At 64.6% G+C, this 19000-nt stretch overlaps 1 protein-coding gene across 2 annotated transcripts; it reads left to right on the top strand.

Moving 5' to 3' along the window:
* Positions 1 to 6051: 6051 nt before the first annotated feature.
* On the top strand, positions 6052 to 9560 carry BIRC7 (baculoviral IAP repeat containing 7). 2 transcript variants are annotated; one of them, XM_057703948.1, is made up of 6 exons: positions 6052 to 6406; positions 7178 to 7277; positions 7593 to 7674; positions 7780 to 7834; positions 9089 to 9160; positions 9367 to 9560. In XM_057703948.1, the coding sequence occupies exons 1-6, from the start codon at positions 6052 to 6054 to the stop codon at positions 9558 to 9560; spliced, it is 858 nt and encodes a 285-aa protein (XP_057559931.1). The 2 variants fall into 2 exon arrangements, with proteins under 2 accessions (XP_057559931.1, XP_057559930.1); XM_057703947.1 differs by having other exon boundaries at positions 9316 to 9560.
* Positions 9561 to 19000: the final 9440 nt, after the last annotated feature.

Below are 19000 nucleotides of genomic sequence, written 5' to 3'. Positions count from 1 at the left end.
TGGAGAATCACGCTGGACAGCACAGCCCCCCTGTGGGAGGCATGGAGCCCAGGGCCTGTGGCGTCTGGGGACGGGGAAGGCCCTCCACGCGGCTCCCCAGCTGTCTCTTTTCGTGCCAGCATCGTCCCCTTCTGTGCAGTGACACGTCCTGCTAAACTTTTGGGGAGTCCCCCGTTGGTCCCTGTGGCTGGGGGTGGGCACCTCACCTGGCCCAATCAAGAGCCTGTGAGCCCCAGCCCAGAACAGCGGCCAGGTCCCCGGGGATGAGACGCTGAGCTGTGAGTGCAGGAGCTGTTGGCGGCCGCTCAGGGGACGGTCCGGGCTCTGCAGGACTGAGACCAGAAGGCCACGTCTCAGCATTCCCTCCTTTCCCTTCCCCAGGCTCTGCCTCCCGTCCACCTCCCAGCCTTCTAGCTCAGCTTCAAGGGGCACCTGGGCTTGAGGAGGGGCAGGAAGGAGTCAGGCCAGCTGTGCAAAAGCCTGTTCTGGGAACCAGGTGATCATCCTGCCAGGCCTGGGGCCATGCAGGCCCAGAAGTCAGCTGATCTAACAAGCCCAGGTGACGCGGACTGGCGTGCGAAGGCCGCCCCGAAGCTGTGGTCCAGACAGCTGCGCGTGGGCAGGTCCAGCCTCAGGCAGTGGGGAGATGCCCGGGAGGGCCCGGCCACCCTGGCACTCACTCTCCCCACGCGCCCCCGCTGGCCTTTTGCTGCGAGCCCGGAGCCAGAGCCTGGCCAGCTGCCGGAGGGCCGCCTGCTCCGTGGCCCCCAGCAGGGGTGCCCAGAGCAGGGACCCCTCGGAGCATCTAAGCTAACAGCACCTTGCCCACCCCCCAGCCGCTTCCTGCAGTGACCCCCAAATAAAGCTCTTCCGCTCCAGTCTTGGTTTCAGGGTCTGCTCCGGAGGACCCCACCCCAGCCTCAGGGCCAGAGGTAGGGTGGTACACAGCATCTTTCTCTGAGGGTGAACTGAAAGAGCCATCCTTCCCCTCTCCCTCTGGCCCTGGGACCCTCTGGTCCCGGCACCTTTCTAGGCTCTAAGGGCCCCCCAGAGAACCACAGCAGATGTGTCCCCTCCATGGGACCGCCTTGGCCTGCCTGGGCTGACCCAGGCCGAAGTCAGTGCCGGTCACGCGCAGCTTGTGCTTTGTCTGATTTCCACTGGTGGCTGGAGGGACAGGTCCTGGTCATCACCCGCAAGTGGGGCCCAGGTGGAGTGCAGGCCGCCAGGCAGGGTCTGTCTGCAGGAGCTCTGAGGGGGACGGGGCTATGGACACGGTGGGGAGGGGAGGGTCGGGGAGGGAGGGGTCCCGGCCCCAGGTGCTCTGCCCCGCCTGCTCTGCGGTGCTGGCCTGGTGCCCGGTGGTCACCTGAAGTCCTTGCTCTCCGGACACAGGCCGGGACGCGCCTGTGCCAGCCAGGCTCCAAGATCCCCGAGTGGGGGACCTGAGGAGAGGTGGGGTGCGGGTCCGGAGAGGGCCGCCACTCCCCAGGCTCGGAGGAGCTTGTGGTGCCCCCAGGCCCGGGCAGCAGGCGCAGCTTCCCAGCACTGAGCCTCCTGGAAACTCAGGAGCCCGGAGGGAGGCCTGAGGCCTGGGCTGGACCAGGGCGTGGCCGGCACCCTCCCCTGCGTTCTGCCGACTCAGGCCGCGGCCTCAGAAGCCTCGCTCCAGGGGGATAGGTCCAGCAGGTCTACCCACCCGCCCCCCCAGGGACCCTGGTCCTGCCATCCCGAAGGAAAGCCAGAGCGCCTTCGAGTGGCTGCACACACAGCTCCCGTGTGAGAATCTCCTCTGGTGGGTGAGCGGCTCTGGGGGAGGTGCTGGCCCGGCCCCCATCATTCTAGGCCAGGTCCCGTCATGGGGGGGAGCCCTCAATCTGGGGATATTCCTGTCCAACCCTGGCCGTTTTGTTGGTGTTTGTTTTATTTGTATATGTTGGCTGCATCGGGTCGTCATTGCTGTGTGCGGGCTTTTCTCTGGTTGCGGCAAGTGGGGGCTACTCTTCATCACAGGGCGTGGGCTTCTCAGTGCGGTGGCTTCTCTTGCTGCGGAGCAAGGGCTCTAGGTGCATGGGCTTCAGTAGCTGTGGCACAGCGCCTCGGTAGTTGTGGCGCTCGGGCTTAGTTGCTTCCCATCACGTGGGATCTTCCCAGACCGGGCATTGAAGCCATATGCCCTGCACTGGCAGGCGGATTCTTTTTTTTTTTTTTTAAGAACTTTTATTGAGATACAGTTAACATACAATAAGCTGCATATATTTAGAGTGTACAATTTGGTCTCCCAATCTTCCAACTCATTCCCCCCCACAACCCTCCCCGCTTTCCCCACTTGGTGTCCATATGTTTGTTCTCTACACCTGTGTCTCTATTTCTGGCAGGTGGATTCTTAACCACTGTACCGCCAGGGAAGTCCAGACCCCATCTTGTTCTGAATCTGTGGGGGAGAGTGGGGATCTGGTCCAACTGCAGGAGCAAATCGTATGGGGTCCTGGGTCGTCTTTGCGCTCCTGCCTGTAAACGGATCGGGGTGGCCTGGAGGCCTCTACCCGCCGCCTCCCGTCTGGCATCGTCTTACCTGGGGAGGTTTCACTGCAAAGATTCACAGAGCTCCCAAGGTGGTCAAGGTGAGCCATCTGGGGCGTCGACAGATATCTGTTCGTGTTTAAAAACTGACACAGGGGGCTTCCTAGGTGGCGCAGTGGTTGAGAATCCGCCTGGCAACGCAGGGGACACGGGTTCGATCCCTGCTCCGGGAAGATCCCACATGCTGTGGAGCAACGAAGCCCGTGCGCCACAACTATTGAGCCCATGTGCTGCAACTACTGAAGCCCAAGCGCCTAGAGCCCATGCTCCGCAACAAGAGAAGCCACGGCAATGAGGAGCCCGCGCACCACAACGAAGAGTAGCCCCCACTCACTGCAACTAAAAAGAAAGCCTGCGTGCAGCAAAAAAGACCCAACACAGCCAATAACATAAATAAATAAATTTAAAATAAACAACACATTAAAAAAAACTGACACAGAAAGCAAAAAACAAACAACAACAACAACAAAAACTCCTGGTATGTGCCCATTTAAAGAAAAAAACCTGACGTACAACACTAAGTGAGGAAAATGGGCACATAGCAAATGCGCAGAGCATGCCTGGAAGGAAACAGCAAGATAGTAACAGCCGTGCTTCTCTCTCAGGGGAGGGGAGGCTGATGGCTTTTCTCAGTTGCTTCTTTTGAAACGACTGTAGATTCACGGAAAGTAGCAAAGAAACGTGTGAGGCTCCAGGGAGCTCCCTGCCTGGGCAGCTGCCGGGCAGCGTTGGTTCTGGAAACTGGCCCTGGTGGTACCAGAGCCAGTTCAGGTGGTGACTTTTATTTCCTTATGTTTTCAATGTTCTCAAAGTTTCTGGAATTAGCGTATGATAGTTATTTTTAGCTCCCGATGTCTTTTTATTTAACTGTATAAGTAAGACACGAATAATTCCTCATGTTGAGAGTTTCAACTGTGGCCTCAGACAAGCAGAGAGGCCAAGGCCAGTCTTCGTCCGCATCGCGCACGGCTCTGAGGGTGACCCCAGCCCTGCTCCGTGCAGCCAGGCGCCTGGACGTGCTCGCAGACACACCCGCTTCCAGGTGCGTGCGCGGAGGCCAGGAGCGGCGGGGCCTCCCTCAGCTCAGGCACCGGCCCCCCTTCCCAGGGAGATTCTGCCACGGGGTGGGGTGGTCCCTGCAGGTTGCACGTCTGGAATTTCTGGAATTGAGGGACCCTGCTTCTCCCCTCTCAGCCCCCAAACTTCAGGATCTGAGGGAACAGACCTCAGAGGTGCTGCCGGGGGACCCTGCCCCTGCTGCCAGGACCCCCTGCAGAGGGCCCTCTGAGCCAGCCCGTCCCCATGCCCGGATGGTTTGGAGCAACCCTGGGGGCTGTGCTTTCCCTCCTGAGATGGGAGCAGCTGGCGACCCGGTGCCTGGGGACCCTCGTCCTCCTCGCTGCCCACCAAAGGGTGGGGGTGGGGCGGGCAGAGGGCCGTCCCGGGGAAACCTGCTGAAAGGGCCCCGGGACGGGCACACCTGAAGTTTGCTGAAGTGACAGAGGTCTCGGGGTTTCCGCACGGGCTGCGGGACCGGGGCAGAGAGGAGGGGCCGGGGATCCCCAGGCGTCTTGCTGGGAGGTCCCAGCGGGGGCCCATCCGTTTCCGCCTGCCCCCAGGACCCTCTCCTGGGCGACGTGGCCCGCCCCTTCCAGTTGCCCGAGCACCCCTCTCCTGAAGGCCCCCCCCCGTGCGGGACAGGCTTTCCTGTAGGAAACCGGCTGTCTCCAGGCCTCTGCTGGGCGAGGCCCCGGGGCTCCACGGGACCCTGGCCACTCGGCTGAGCGGCTGGTGCAGCCAGGTGGCTGATGGGGTCTCCGCCAGGTGCAGAGGGCAGCCCCGCTCCCAGGAGCGCGGCGCAGGCCTGGGCTCCGGGCTCCTCGGTCTGTGCCCAGGTGTGGGTGGTGGGGTGAGGGCCACTGGGGGCGATGGGGGCCCCGGCCTGTGTGAGCACCCACTCCGCCCACCCCTCTTGGTGACGCCCACTGTGCCCGGCCGCTCCTGCCAGCCTGGCCCTGGGGCCAGGGAGCCCCTCCTCCCCGACTCTTAGCGCGATCCCCAGAAAGCCTGTTCCTCTCTGCTCGGCTCTCGGGAGCGGGGAGGAGGTTCGTGCTCCGGGGAGGAGGCTGTGGGGGGCAGGAGCACCCCATCCGTCTTCCTCTTCATCCCTTCCTCCCTAAGCCTTTCCGTCCTGGGGACCCCGCTCCACCCACCGGAGTTACAGCCCTCCTCCCATCTTCCCTAATTGCTAGGTTTGGGGGCGCTGGGGCCCCTGGGCCTGGGCTGTGACCAGGTTGGAGGGCAGCCCATCCAGGGAAGGGGGCACCCCACGCGGCCAGGGGCTTTGACTCGGGCCTGGAGCAACCCCAGACCAGGAGCCAGGTCGCCCTGGGCTGGTTGGGCTGCATACCTAGCAGGCAGGGGGCAGGAGTGGGGCCGGGCCTGGGCACCTGATGGGAGGGGTGGTCCAGTCACCCGAGCAGCAGGACTAGCCTGACGCGCGGCAGGTACAGGGAGCTGGAATCGTGGACCCTGGCGTCTGGGGCACGGCGCCTCCTGGAGTCTGGTTCAAATGGGGAGACGGACCTCACCGCGTACGGCTTCAACCCCTGGATCCCTCGGAGGCGGAGGCTGAGGGAGGGGACAGAATCTTGGAGGCCGGAGGCTGGACACTGCTCCAGGGCCTGCTGAGGGCCTCCTGCTCCTGCCCAGCTGTGCACAGGCATGGCTCAAGCCCCTTGCAGCTCCAGGCCTGGGAGCAGGACATCCAGGTAACGTGCTCCAGTGCCCAGGCCCAGCCCTTCACCAGGCACCCAGGTGCTAGGCCGTGCCATCCTCTAGCGGGGGCTGCCCTCCCCTCCTGGGCAGCACCGACTGTGCGGTTTAGAGCACCTGGAACCTTCTGCGTTCAGAGGGCCCCCTGGCGCCGGGCCCAGGGACCCGGCACGGAGAGCCAGAGCACAAGCCACCCCCATCCTCTCCCCTGCCCCTCTCTCCACCAAGGTCCCAGAGCCAGTAGCAGCCCTCTGCTGCCTTGGGAGGGGCCTCCACGCTCTGGCCCCTCCCTTTGTGCCAAGAGACCCCGCCTGCCCCTGTAGAGCAGGGTGACCGCCGCGGCCCCCACGGTGGCCCCACGGCTGAGGCCCTGGCCCAGGAGCCCCGTGACACACGCCCGCTGCAGCCAGCATGTGACACGGGCTGCCACGCTGGCCCCTTCCAGAACGTGGCGGGGCCCCAGCAGCCCCCACCCCCAGCCCCCTGGCTGCTCCGCCCCCCGGGGCACCGGGGGGGGGGGGGGGGGGGGGGCAGGACCGTGCCTGACCAGCTATTGGAGGCAAAGGCCAACGCTCTCCCCAGGCAGGGCCCAGGGGTCGGGAGCCCTGGGGCAGGCTGGCTGGGCACATTCCAGAACGGGCAGCCTAGGGACCCGTCACGGCCACAGGACGCAGCAGGGCCGCCATCTTCTCTATGGGGCCCGAGGACGGGACCAAGGGCTGGCACTGTGGCCCGGAGCCCAGCCGCTGGGCAGCTGGCAGCCACTCCGCTGGGGAACACCACGGACCCCCCTCTCTGTGCGGCCTCATCCGGGGCCAGCGTGCCGACCGTGCCCTGTCCTGGGAAGGCCAGGACCACACGGATGGGCAGATCCTGGGCCAGCTGCGCCCCCTGGCAGAGGAGGAGGAGGATGGGGCCGCCCAGTCCGCGAGGCCTGCCTTCCCCGGGATGGGCTCCGAGGAGCTGCGGCTGGCCTCCTTCTACGACTGGCCGCCGAGCGCTGCGGTGCCTCCGGAGCTGCTGGCCGCCGCCGGCTTCTTCCACACCGGTACGTCCCGGGGCCCGGGCACCGCGCGGACCCTTCTGGACTGGGCTCCACCTTCTCCGTGGAGCCCATCCCCCGTGGCAGGGAGGGTCCTGGCCAAGGTCCCCACAGCCCTTCCGCGCCTCCCCCCGCCCTGCAGTCTCTCCTGTGCCTCCAACCTACATGCCCCCCTGGGGAGAGGCCAGAACAGCACGGACAGTTGGACCCTGGGCTGGGGGCGGGCAGTGGTGGGACAAGGGAGCCAGGAGGAGGAGCGGGAGGCGGGGGGGCATCCATGGGGCCCCAGGGGGTCCGGGGGCAGGTTCTCGGAGCTGGTGGTGGGATGTGCCTGTAGCAGCCCCCGATCTGTGGTCTCTGCACCAACCCAGCCTGGCAGCAGACAGGCCCCCTCCTTTCTGTCACGGGGAATCTGTCCTGAGGAGGGGCACCTGGGGCAAAGGTGAGGGGCCGGGGGGCACCAGGACTCTGCCTGCACCTTTCCGTGAACAGCGTAGACGCCCCCCGTATCCCCTTCCCCACGTGCACCTCGATCCTGGCAAGCGCCCAGACAAGGTTACCCCCATTCCACTATCGGGAAAATGGGGTGCACGTGAATTCAGGGGAGAATGCTGGGCAAAGGGGTGGCAGAGGCCAGTGGGATCCCCCAAGGCTCCCAGGCAACCCCACAGTGCTCCTGCCCTGGGAGGAAAGGCCTCCCGGGAGCCCCCAGGGAAGACACATCAGCCATGCGAGGGACCAGGTATGGTCAGGACCCGTGTGTTGGCTCCACCCCAGGCCAGCAGGACAAGGTGAGGTGCTTCTTCTGCCACGGGGGTCTGCAGTGCTGGGAGCAAGGTGACGACCCCTGGACCGAGCACGCCAAGTGGTTCCCCAGGTACGGGCTCTGTGGGCAGCCTCCCCTCCCCAGTCCCCAGGGTGTCCAGTCTCAGGGACCAGGGTTGGGGGCATTCTCTGGGAACGGCACTTCTGCTATCTCTCCCTTGATGTTCAAGAATCTGTCTCCAAGACAGCCTCCCAACGAGCGCCCACCATCCCAGAGCCCAGCTGCCCCCGCAGGCGCTGCGGGGCGTGGGGGCAGAAGGCACGCCCCCAGCCCCAGGGGTCCACTGAGCGGGACCTGGAGGGTGCAGGGGGCCCTCTGACAGCCCAGGCCCACTGCCCACGGGGCTCCGGAACCCGCTTTCCTCAGCTGTGAATTCCTGCTCCGGACGAAGGGAAGGGACTTTGTCTGCCGCGTCCAGCAGTCTTGTTGCCGCCTGCCGGGCTCCTGGGTGAGTCCTGCCTGCCCTTAGGGCTTTGGGGGCGGGTGGTGAGGGTCCCCCCAACCCCTGCTCCTCCGTCTACTCGGGGCACAGGTGTTCTCTGGCTCCTTCCAGGACCGTTTGGAGGAACCAGAAGACGCAGGTCCCGCCGCCCGCCCAGGTGAGCCGGGTACGCGGCCTGTGCTCTGCTCCCTTGGGCACCTTGGCCTGCACTGGGGCCGGGGCCACAGGGGCCCCCCTGCAGGACAGCAGGGAGCGCAAAGGCCGCTTGGCCAGGCCTGAGGGTGCTGCCTGGGCTTGCTTCCCGGGGGGCTTCGCACAGGCACTGTGTGTGTCCAGGGCTCCAGGGAGGCCAGAGCCGTCCCCTGCTACCCCTGAGCTGGCCACCGTGGCTGGCTCGGGGGCGGGGCCGGGGAGGCTGCTGTGCACCGGGCAGCCTCTGCCGGGGCGGCAGCCCACCACGCCTGAGAGCCGACCGGCCGCGTCCCCGCACACAGGGGGGCCGCCGTGGGGACCTCTGCTCTCCATCAGTGCCCAGGGCCCGGGGGGTGGGGTCCGAGGGGCCCCAGGGTTCAGTCTGGGTCGTGCTCTCTGAGCCTCAGTGCCCTGAGCTGTGCAGAGGCTGGTGCTGACCTCGTTTGGGATTAAGCAGGGGTCCGTGGCCGCGCTGGCAGCAGTGCCTGGCACGCGGGCAGGCTCTGTCCACAGCGGCTTTGGGGACCCACTTCACATCTTCCCTGCGTGGCGGCACCTCTAACACTGGCCCTGGGTACACAGGAGGTGGAAGGGGCGGCCATGATGGCCACGGCGCGCCTCGTGCTGAGGCGGCCCCGTGGACGGGCCACAGTGGCGGGCCGTCGCCTCTCTGCCGGGACCCCGAGGCCCCGGCCCCCGCCTGCCCTAGGCCCAGCACCCCTCACCCTGCCTTGCAGCTGCTGGGGGCAGCCGGGAGTGGCCCGTGTGGAGCCAGTGCCCCGTGGTGCAGGCCGTGCTCCGGATGGGCTTCGGCCCAGGCCAGGTGCAAGGGCTGCTGCAGCGTAAGTACCGCCAAGCAGTGCCGACCGGAGTGTCCACATCGCAGCTGGTGGCTGACCTGCTCCAGGAAGAGGACGGGGGCCCGGCGGCGGGGGCCAGAGGTACCTCCTCCTTCCTGGACACGGCCCACCTCTCCCCATTCATTCCCTCTGAGCACGGACTTCCCTCAGCGCCCCCCCACCCAACCAGTGCTGGGCACACAGCATCGTGGCCACCACGCCAAGGGCTAGATGGGCAGAGTGTCCTGGGGAAAGTGGGCTCTGGGATCCTGGTGCACTGTGGGTGGGGGAGCGGGCTGTACCAGGTGTCATCTGTGGCCTGCTGTCTCTGGGCCGGGCCGCGTGTCCCCTGGGGACCTGGGCCTCACGTCTGTTCTAACTGCCCACAGCGCCTGTCCACCCGGGGCTTGAGTTGCCCACGCCCAGCAGAGAAGCCCAGGGGGAAGGCGCCAGGGAGGCAGGTGAAGGGGAGGGCCCACCTGGGGTGGCGGCGGGGCCGGGACGCCTGCATCCCACGGGGGGGCGGTCCCTCCAGGTCTGGCCTGCCTCCCCCATCAGCCAGTGCCGTGGGCGGAGGTCAGGGCGTGGGGACGGTGTCACAGGGTCCCCTGTGGAGAACCGGGTGGAACCCGGGCCCAGAGGGTGCCGCTGGCTCTCGAGCCCCCAGGAGCCCGAGACGCGGAGGAGCAGCTGCGGCGCCTGCAGGAGGAGCGCACGTGCAGGGTGTGCCTGGACCGAGCCGTGGCCGTCGTCTTCGTGCCCTGTGGCCACCTGGTCTGCACCGACTGCGCACCCAGCCTGCAGCTGTGCCCCATCTGCAGAGCCCCCATCCATAGCCGCGTGCGTGCCTTCCTGTCCTAGGCCAGGTGAGCGTTTGGCCTGGACGGGGACCACGGGCGCGCTGGCTCCTGCCTCCTGGTTCGGGGTGCCTGCGGGGCCCGGGGCCCGGGAGGCAGCACCTCGTCCTCCTCCTCCTCCCTGGCCGCGGCAGACATTGCTAATCAACTCCATACCTTCCCCCGATGCACAGATACTTGCTCTGAATCCTTCTCGACACAGCACCCTGGGGGGCCACTGCCACTGTGCCTGGGCGCACGTCTGCCTTGGTTTTCCTTGTGGTCAAGGGGGGTAATGCCTTCTGTCCAGCTGAGCACGTAGGCCAAGGGGAGGGCGGCTTTGGAGGTGTGTGCAGACACGCACTACGCCCTTGTCAGGAGGAAGGGCTGGGGTCTGCCTTAGCATAAGACCCCATGGGGCTCTCAACCTGGGAGCTGAGGCCTGATGGAAACGCTAGTGGGTGGGGGAGGGGTACCTGACCCTCCGATGCTCGTGGCGGGGCAGGAGCCGTGGCCTTCTCAGGGCTCCCAGCGGCTCTGAGCCCCAAGGTCTCTCCAAGAGCCTTCCACGGGGGAGAAGTGGCAGGGAAGGGGACTCCCTGGGGGCTGGGTGCTCCCCAGGCGGGTGGAGAAGCCAACCGGAGCTGCCGATTCGCACCCTCGCCCCAGGAGCTCTGAGCCCCGGCCCACGTGGGCACCCACGCGGTGGCCTCTGAGGATGGCTGAGCTGGTGTCCAGCACACGACCAGTCCAGCATGGAAGACGGAGCTGCGGCGGCTTAGCGTGGGGGTGGGAGCCGCTTTACCTACGTGTGGGTGCTTCACAAGAGTCAAAATAAAGCCTGGGTTGGGCCTGGGTGGTGCCCAGCAGCCTCTGTCCTGTGCCGCCCTCGCGCCTCCCCCCACCAGGGGCCACTGCCCCAGCCCTGCCCCTTCTTCTTAACTCATCGGCCTTCCAAGGATCTTTGGAAGGGACGAGCCGCGGGCGGCTCCTGAAACTGAACTGCTGATTGTCCACCAGTTGCTGCACGGGCGGGGAAGGCGGTCTGGAGGGCTGGTTGCTTCCTACCCTCCACCTGCGGGCACCTTGGGGTGCGCGGGGACTGCTGCACCCGGGGCCTAAACAGTGCCCTCCGCTTCTCACCAGGAAGCCCTTGCCTTGGGAGCTCCGGGCCAAGCCCAACCCCCACCCCCAGGGTCCCGCCGGACACAGCACCTGGAGCCCTAACCCTAACTTCCCCTGAGCTCGGGTGGAGGTCACTGTGGACTCAGCTTGACCCTCATGGTGGGGTGACCCTTGCCCATCTCCCAGGCCCCCTGGCCCGCCCCTCCCCCCAGCATGGGTGTGTGCAGCCTTTGGGGGTCTGGCGGCCCCGGGGAGGGCACCTGCGGGAGGGGCTCCGTGGACAGCGGCCCCAGGCCTGTTGTGGATGGAGGGCGATCGGGTGCTGCCAGAGGCCAGGGACGAGGTTTTCTCTTGTGTCTTTTTCCTTCTCTTAGGAAAAGGAAACAACAAACTCTTTAGAAGTTGCAGCCGTCCCCGGCCTGGCACGGGCCCTGCCGCCCTGGCTCACGTCCAGTCACTAGACCCCGGGGATGCCTGCAGGGCCGCGACGGCGGGAAGGTCCACTGCGTGGTCTCCTCACCGTCCACAGCGGGTCACTGAGGCTGGAGGCTGCAGGGGCGCGATGGGGCCTCCTCACTTACGAGGGCCTGCAGGGGCGAGGCAGGGGGCGGGCAGGGTCAGAGAAGCCGGAAGGAAGGCGCGGTCAGAGGCCGGCGGGGCTGCTGTGCCCCCTTCCCTTGGAGAGCAAGCGGGAGAACATCCAGAAGGCAAGGACTTCCTTGCCTTTGGGAAAGGGTGGGAGAGGGGCTGGGCTTCTGCAAGGCCTGGCCAGGACTGGGGCTCCCCGCAGGCAGCTGGGGGCCTCGTCCCTGAAGAGCTGACTTTGGCGGCAGAAATCTCGTCGGGGTTTGAGCCGGGGGCTGGGAGAAGTGAGGGACTCTCCCTGGGTCCATCTAGCTGCCCCAGCTCCCCGGCTGGAGGGAACCCCTGAGGCCCGTCCAGCCTGGCCAGCGCTCCCAGCCTGTGCCCCGGGTCCCTGACTCCCACGTACCTGCCCGGCTCGGGCACCCGGGCGAGGCCTCTGCCCCATCACAGGAGCCGGATGCCTGCTACCTCTGATGGCCCTGGGCTGACGTGCGGCCTCACTAAGAGGGTAGAAGGGCTGGGGGGCCCCCAAGAGGGTCAGGGTCCCCAGGGGATGGCCGCAGGTGTGGCCCTGAGGGGCAGGCTCGTCCCCAAGGGCCTGGGTGGGACAGAGGAAGCACAGTTCCACCAGGAGAAGGACCGCAGCCACCTTTTCTGACCCCAGCTCTCAGGATGCCGTGTGGCCAGGGCCTGTGGCAAAAGCCACTTTGGAGGAGGGGACCGGCACCCAGGTACCCCAACTCGAGGCCTGGGGTGTGCAGGGCTGTGGACACTGCTTTTCGTGAGGGAAGAAATCTGATCCTCCCAAGGTAGGAAACCAAAACCTCAAATTTCCTGCCACAGTGAGACCCAGGAAAACCGCCACGTTGCTCTCCTGGGCAGTGGCCTCTCAGGGTCCCCTCAGCCCCCGGCACAAAACCGGCTCAGCCCCGACTCCCACAGACTCCACAGGGCGAGGAGCCATGGCGTGTAAGGGCCAAGCCCCAGAGCCTCTGCACCTCACACCAGGCCCAGAGCCGACACAGAGCAGATCTCAGGAAAGCAGAAGACGGACAGACAGATGGATAAAGGATGGATAGACAGACAGGTGCCTGGTGAGGTTTCCCCAAGGAGAGGAGCCTGGGGGCTGTGCTACCTGGATCGGCCAGGCCAGTGGGGCAGGCTCTGCGGGCGTACTTACAGGTACGCCTGCTCGAACAAGAGGTTGGAAGGCTTTTCATTGACATGGTAGAGAGGAAATGGGTCAAATCCACCAATGACATCAACTGAAAGAAACCAAGACCCAAATAAAATAAACCTGAACAATGGCCAGGATGGCAGAGTGGAGAACGTTCCCAAGTGCGGACACTTAGGTTGTGACGCAGAGGTGGGAGGGGCCTCGGACCGCCCAGACTGGAGGGCAGATGGCAAGCTCTCACTAGGTGAAAAGCTTCAGAGGATGCTGGTGCTCTCAGTGGGGGCTCCCCCGTGCCCTGTCAGCCTCTCCCAAGCACAGCGCCTCAAAGCTGTGCACAGCACGCGGGCAGCGGGGCTCACTGGGCAACGCTAACGCATTTCCGAGCCCCAGGGCTGGATCCTGTACTAGAATGTTTCGATGTAACCCATACAGGAAGCCCCTCTGTCTCCTACCAGCGAGCTGTGTGCCGAGCGATGCTTTGGGGTCACCCAGCGCCAGGGCCGAGGGTAGCGGGGGGCTGGTCCAGGAGTGAGTCTGGTCTCTGAAGGACACGTGGACCGCCTACCCCGTGGCCACCTGACTTCTAGGCACAGAGGCTCTGCATTCTGACTCAGATCCCAGGGACGTTTCCACCACGGGTGCGCCCAGCCCCTGCTCACCCTGGCGAGACCCCATCAGCGTGGGGGTGGCCAGGGCCAGCGAGGGCACCGGAGGTTGGTTCTGCAGGTCAGGAAAGTCGAGAGGGCTCACAGGTGGGGGATGTGCGCGCGCTCCTCCGTGCACCCCCGCCAGCACCGGGGCCTCCAGGGGGCCAGCTGCCAGCTGCAAGGGGGCACGGGGGCGCTTTCCCCTGTGGGTCAGAGCTCAGCCTTCTGCCTGCGACAGCTGTGGGCATCGCCGGCCGCCGGCGCCACAGCACAGGGGCTCTCAGACCGGGGGAGCCTGCGGTGCGCTGACCCCCGGCGCTCACAGCCCGGGGCCTCCCCATCTGTCTCTGCTCAGGCAGGGCCCTCCGTGGCACGCCGATGCCTTTAAGAGGCAGGTCACTGACGGGATCCCGCACGAGGCTGGCGGTCGCACAGTTACAGCCGTCCTCCTCCTCGGTGACAACGCTGACCACGCCGCAGGCACAGACAAAGCCCATGAGCTGAAAGACACGGAGAGGTCCCTCAGGGTGAGGCCCCGGGAGCCGCAGAAGCATCACTGTAGGGCGTGGGCCCCGGCGCGTCCTAACCACTGCCACCCCCCCACCCCCGGCCTCAGCGTCCTCATTTGTAACACAGATCAAGGGGAGCGACCTGCCGGCCTCCTTAGCTCTGGAGCCCCAGGCAGCGTCCACCCCCCTGAGGGCAGGGGTTGAGAGGGGTGAGTGGACAAGCAAATCATGCCCCTGCTTGAACGGGGGGATGAGATCAGAGAAAAGCCCTGGGAGACACCTGACACAACCTGGGCGCCCCCCAGGCTGACACCCCCGTCACAGCTAGGCGGTCCTCACCAAGGCCTCTCGCCGTAAGCAGACAACTGCCAGGTTTCTCCTCCTTGGGAAACCACAGCAGAGAAGCTTTGAGCCGGCTAAGCGCACGGCTTGGATGACAGTGCAGGGGAGACAGACCGAGGACTTGGTGCAGCGGGCAATTCTGGGCAGAGCGGACAGCGCTGGCTGCTGCCCTGCAGGAGCTGAGGGCTGGCCGGGCAGAGGTTCGTTAGCCAGGCTCCTCAGAGGATACTCGGACTTCAGGGCACAGAGGGCAGGCCCGCGTGAAACCCCCAGACACCTGGGCACCAGGGCCACCGCAGGAGAAAGGGCTCCAGTTGAGACAGGGCAAGGCCGGCACTGCCCACAGCCCGGGCGATGGTAAGCACGGGAGCAGTTCTTCCCCCGCACGGCATTTCCTGCATCCTCTTTGATGAGGCGAGGCCCAGCCCTGACCCTCAGCCAGGGCTGACAGATGACGCACAAGGCGGCCTGGAGGGACAGCAAAATGCATCTTGAGGCCACAGGGTCCCGTGGAAGGCCCACAGCCCTGTGTACTCGCAGGACCCCTGAGGGGCCACCCCGCCCCAGCGCATCTCGGAGGGAAGCATCTTCCACAGCAGCTGGAAACCTAAGAGGTGGCCCAGGACAGTGAGGTCACACTCTCTGGCCCCTCTCTGCCCTGCAGGTCAGCCCTGCATCCTCGTCTTTGGTCGCCCCCATGGCAAGCCGTGGTCTTGACCCCAAGGACACAGCACAGAGTGAGGTTCCGATGCTGGTGGGTCAGAGGTGCTTCTTCCACATGCCGCATCCCACGTGGTGTGGCCAGGGTCCACCACACCCTCCAGCTTGGGTGGCCCACGGGGACCCCAGCAGGAAACTGGAGGGAGATGGGGAGGGGAGAAGCAGGGCTCGTGTCCCATGCCTGGCCCTGTCTGCCTGCACAACTCCTCCCCGCATCCCTTCAGGCCAGGGTAGCAACAGCTCAGCCATGAGCCCCAGGGGAGGGTGATGTCCCGTGGGGTCTCCGACTCGGCACCTACGCTTAGAACAGCCCCTTCACCAGCCCCCAGGAATCATCCTCATCTGTGGGCCTCATCTCTGTCTTGCTGGGACCCTGACTGATCAGAGGAAGAAGCAGAAAAACATGCCACAGGGGTACCTGCCATGGAGGAGCTGCAGGGGGTCTTCTGAGAGAGGAGGGTGGGGTCTGTCTGTGGAAGGGGGGACAGGAAGGCAGCCAGCAGCGCAGCTTCAGGAGCAAAGGGCCATGGGAGGAGAGACTGGCCTTCCATCAGCAGTGGCGAGACCTCAGGGGGGTTCCTTAACCTTGGTGTCCGGGTCTCTTCATCACAGAACAAGCCCAGCAGCCTCCCTTGATGCCCCGTGTGCCTCCAAGGAGGAGATGGAGCAGGAAGGGCTCAGAAGCTGGTCCCCCAGGTGGCAGGCCAGGGGCGTCCTCTGTGCCTGTCTCCTCGCCAGCCATCGAAACGCAGACCGAAGCTGCCTTCCCAAACAGCCTCTCCTGGCGCCGCCTTTGGCCCAGGGGGAGGGAGGCGGCCTGGAAGGAGCCAGAGCCCGGGAGCTGGCCGAGGTGCTGAAAACTCCCCCGCAGCCCTGCTCCTCCTCGGCGGGCGGGGCGCTGGGGGAGGCCGCCCCATCTGCCACACCTCTGTCCTTCCACTGCCCCATCTCGGATCTGGTCCAGCTCCCCCGCGAGGCGCTCAGACCCGCAGTCCCCACCCCCAAGCACCGGCCGACTGTGCAGCCAAGGGTCTGCTGCTCCTGGACCCTCCAGAGCAAACAGTGGCGGGCTGACAGGTATTTAGAAGCTGGCATTTCACTGAACACCTACAGTATAGCACAGGGAACTCCACTCAATATTAGGTAATAAGCTTTACAGGAAAAGAATCTGAAAAAGAATGGATATACGCACATGTAGAACTGAACCACTTTGATGTACACCTGAAACTAACACAATGTTGTAAATCAAATATCCCAATATAAAATAGAAATTAAATTAAAAAAAAAAAAGAAACTCCATCCCTGCGGATGAAGGATGAAAGCGAGGAGGCTCTCTCTCTGCCATCACGTGCAGTCAGAAACGCCCGGGAGAATCTTCCTTTGTTCTTTCCCAGCTTCTTCCTGTTGCCTTTTCACAGGTTCTGTACGTGACTTCAGAAGCTCTGACGTGTATCCTTGGCAAGTGGCTCCTTCTCCTTTCGAGGAGTGCACCTGGGTTCCCGTGTGTTTTCGGGTAACCAGGGCCCTCTTTTTGCCTCAGTGAGTGAGCCGTGGTGGGAGAGAAGGTCCAAGCACCCGAGGGAGGGGCAGCACCCAGACGCCCCAAAGTCTGATTTTCGGCAGGACCTGTAAGAGTTGGGGGGAGGGCATCCTGGGAGCTCGCGAGGCACCCAACCTGTCACCTTTTCTCTGCCAGGGAAGGGCCTAGACTTGGAATTCAGTTACCAATGTCAGCCGCTGGCGTGGGGCCTCCGTGCTATAAACCCAACATCCACCCTGACACATTGCTGTCGACCCACTGTGTGCACCAGGAGTCAGGAGCCTCCAGGTGTGACCAGCGCCCTGCAGTGGCCGCACCCGTCCTGCCCGAGTCCTGGAATCAGTCAGGGCTGCAGGCACTGGCCCAGCCCACTCGGGCCTGGCCCATCAAATCGCTTCTCTGGGGCTGCGGACAAAATACCCCATGTTCAATTAAGTTTGAATTTCAGATAAACAATGAAAATATTTTTAGTATAAGTACATCCCGAACATGGCATGGAACACACTTACCTTAAACATACTGTTTCTCTGAAGTTCAAATTTAACTGGGCATCCTGTGTTTTTATTCACAGAACCAACACCCCTACTCTCAATGCTGCAGGAGCAGAAAGCAGCCAGCGTGCAGGCCAGGCCGGGCCTCCACCCCCTTACCAGCCCCCGTTGTTGGGCAAGGAAACAGACCCTCTGACTTGGAGGAGGCTGTGCAGAAGCTCTCAGGGCTCTGCACCCCCCCCCCCCACGCTGCCTCCAGGGTGGGGAGGGGCCACAGCAGCCTTCATCTTGATTCTTCTCATGGAGGGTCCCACGCACCCGCCTGTCCCCACAGCATCATCAGAAGCTTCAGGTTCTGTCTCCTCAGTTCATCCTCGCACTGACCCTGGGAGTGGAGTCGGTTATGAGCCCACTTCACAGAGCGCGTGGTCCAGGCCACACAGGTGGGGGGCGCAGTGTGGTTGCTTAGCCTCTCAGCAGGGATGGGGTGAAGAGGGGCTTCCTGTCCTGGCAGAGGACCTCCTCCGCCCTGCGCAGGAAAGACTGAGACCTGGTCCCACAGCAAGAGGAGCCCCTCCCCCTGTCCACCTCTCCCCACCCCCGTGCTCACCACCACCAGGATCTGCAGGGCGCTGTGCAGGGCCGCCACACAGCCACGTGCCAGGGTGCAGCCTGGCTCTCCCGGGGGCCCAGGTCGGCCGCCAGCTCCTCATGCACTCAGCCCAGGCCATGACTGCGCCACCAGGAGCCGTGCCCGGAGAGGCTGACGGTCAGGAGCTCGCTGTCCTGGGGTGAGGTTGTGGGACCAGGTCAGCACCAGGGACAGCGCCAGCCCCCGCCCACCGCGGCCCGGGTGGGTTCCCTGAGTGGGGCAAGGGGTACTCTGCCCTCCCACCGCCCCTGCCCTGGCCCCCTTGGGCTCCAAGGCCCTCCCAGCCATTCCCCAGCGGGGAAGGCCTCTCTGTACTTGTCACGGGCTCCCAGCTCACACCCCCTCCTCTAGAAAGGCCTCCCAGTCCAGATCAGATCCCTGGAACACATGCGCACAAGGCCCTGGGTCCCTCCGTCGTGTCTCCAGCCAAGCTGCCACTTCAGGTGTGTTTGAGCTAACATCTGTCTCCCCCACTGCTGCCCAGGTGTGGTCCCCTGAAGCAGGGGCCGTCTGCCCCGCTGCCCACCCGTGCCGCTCTGCTCCTGGCTCTTGGGCTCCCCTCTGAGCTTCAGGCAAGGAGGAAGGAAAGTGCTCTGCGTGAAGCGCCCGAGTGAGCTGTGTAGACAGGACTCGCTGGCACCAACGCAGAACACAGCGAGGATGAGGTGTCCCCTCCCCTGCAGGGGGGGCCGGGGCTTCATCAGCATTTGAAGGAGCAGCCCAGAGGGTGGGCGGGAGGACCACATCCCCTCTGCCTGACCACCCCAGTGGTGTTCCCCCCGCGCCCTCTGCAAAGGCTTGTCTCTCTGCTCCTGCTCCCCAGCCCTGACTCTCCTTCCAGGCACTGCCCAGGCTCCCAGGCCCCCTCCTCCAGGAAGCCTTCCCTGATGCATCCACTCCCAGCTGGAGACCATCTGCCCACCAATGCCCACAGCCCCTCATCCATCCATCACATTACTGGTCTTTCCCCAAACCTTTCCTGAGTGGCCGTGGTGGGCCAGGACTGTTCAGGGTGTGGGGACAGAACCAAAAACAGACCTAGCCCTGTCTCCATTGCGGGAGATGAGTGACAGACAAACAAACACGTCCAGTGCCCCCCACCCCGCCAACATCCCCTCTGCTTGCATGAGTGTCCCACGATCTAACTCACCTTTGAGAGGCCCCCCACTTCCAAGTAGAAGCAAATGATGAAGACATGCCAGGCGACCTAGGCGGCTGCCCACACAGAGTACTATGGAGACAAGAGAGGGCAGGGAGGGGGTGAGCCCAGCTCTTTGGGGGGGGACTTGATTTTGCACTGCACCCTTGGAGGATGAGGCCTCTGCAGGGTGGGGGGCTCTGCTCCCCGAGTGGAGGAGGGCTTCCCCGAGCCCACCGGGGATAGGTTGCACACTGTGCCAAGAAGCTGATGGGGCTCCTGCTTCCATGGCGGCGGGGTGGGGCACCCAGGAGATGAGGAAGAGCCAGCTGGAGAGAGCCAGCTCGGAACATACTTTCCGAGCTCGGTGTCCTGGCCCCGGGTGCCCATGGCCCATACCATGTGGACCAGTGACCAGCAAGAGTGTGAGTGCCTGAACTCAGAGTACCCCCAAAACCCACCCCAAACATCACCCCCGAGAGCTGCCTGCGGCGGGAGGGCTGCCAGCTGGCCCCTGCTCTTGTCAAGTTTTACTGAGA

The sequence above is a fragment of the Hippopotamus amphibius genome, chromosome 12, assembly GCF_030028045.1.
Source record: "Hippopotamus amphibius kiboko isolate mHipAmp2 chromosome 12, mHipAmp2.hap2, whole genome shotgun sequence".
Taxonomy (NCBI): Eukaryota; Metazoa; Chordata; class Mammalia; order Artiodactyla; family Hippopotamidae; genus Hippopotamus; species Hippopotamus amphibius.
Note: the sequence above shows the minus strand (reverse complement) of the source record. Positions and strands in the feature narration are given on the sequence as shown.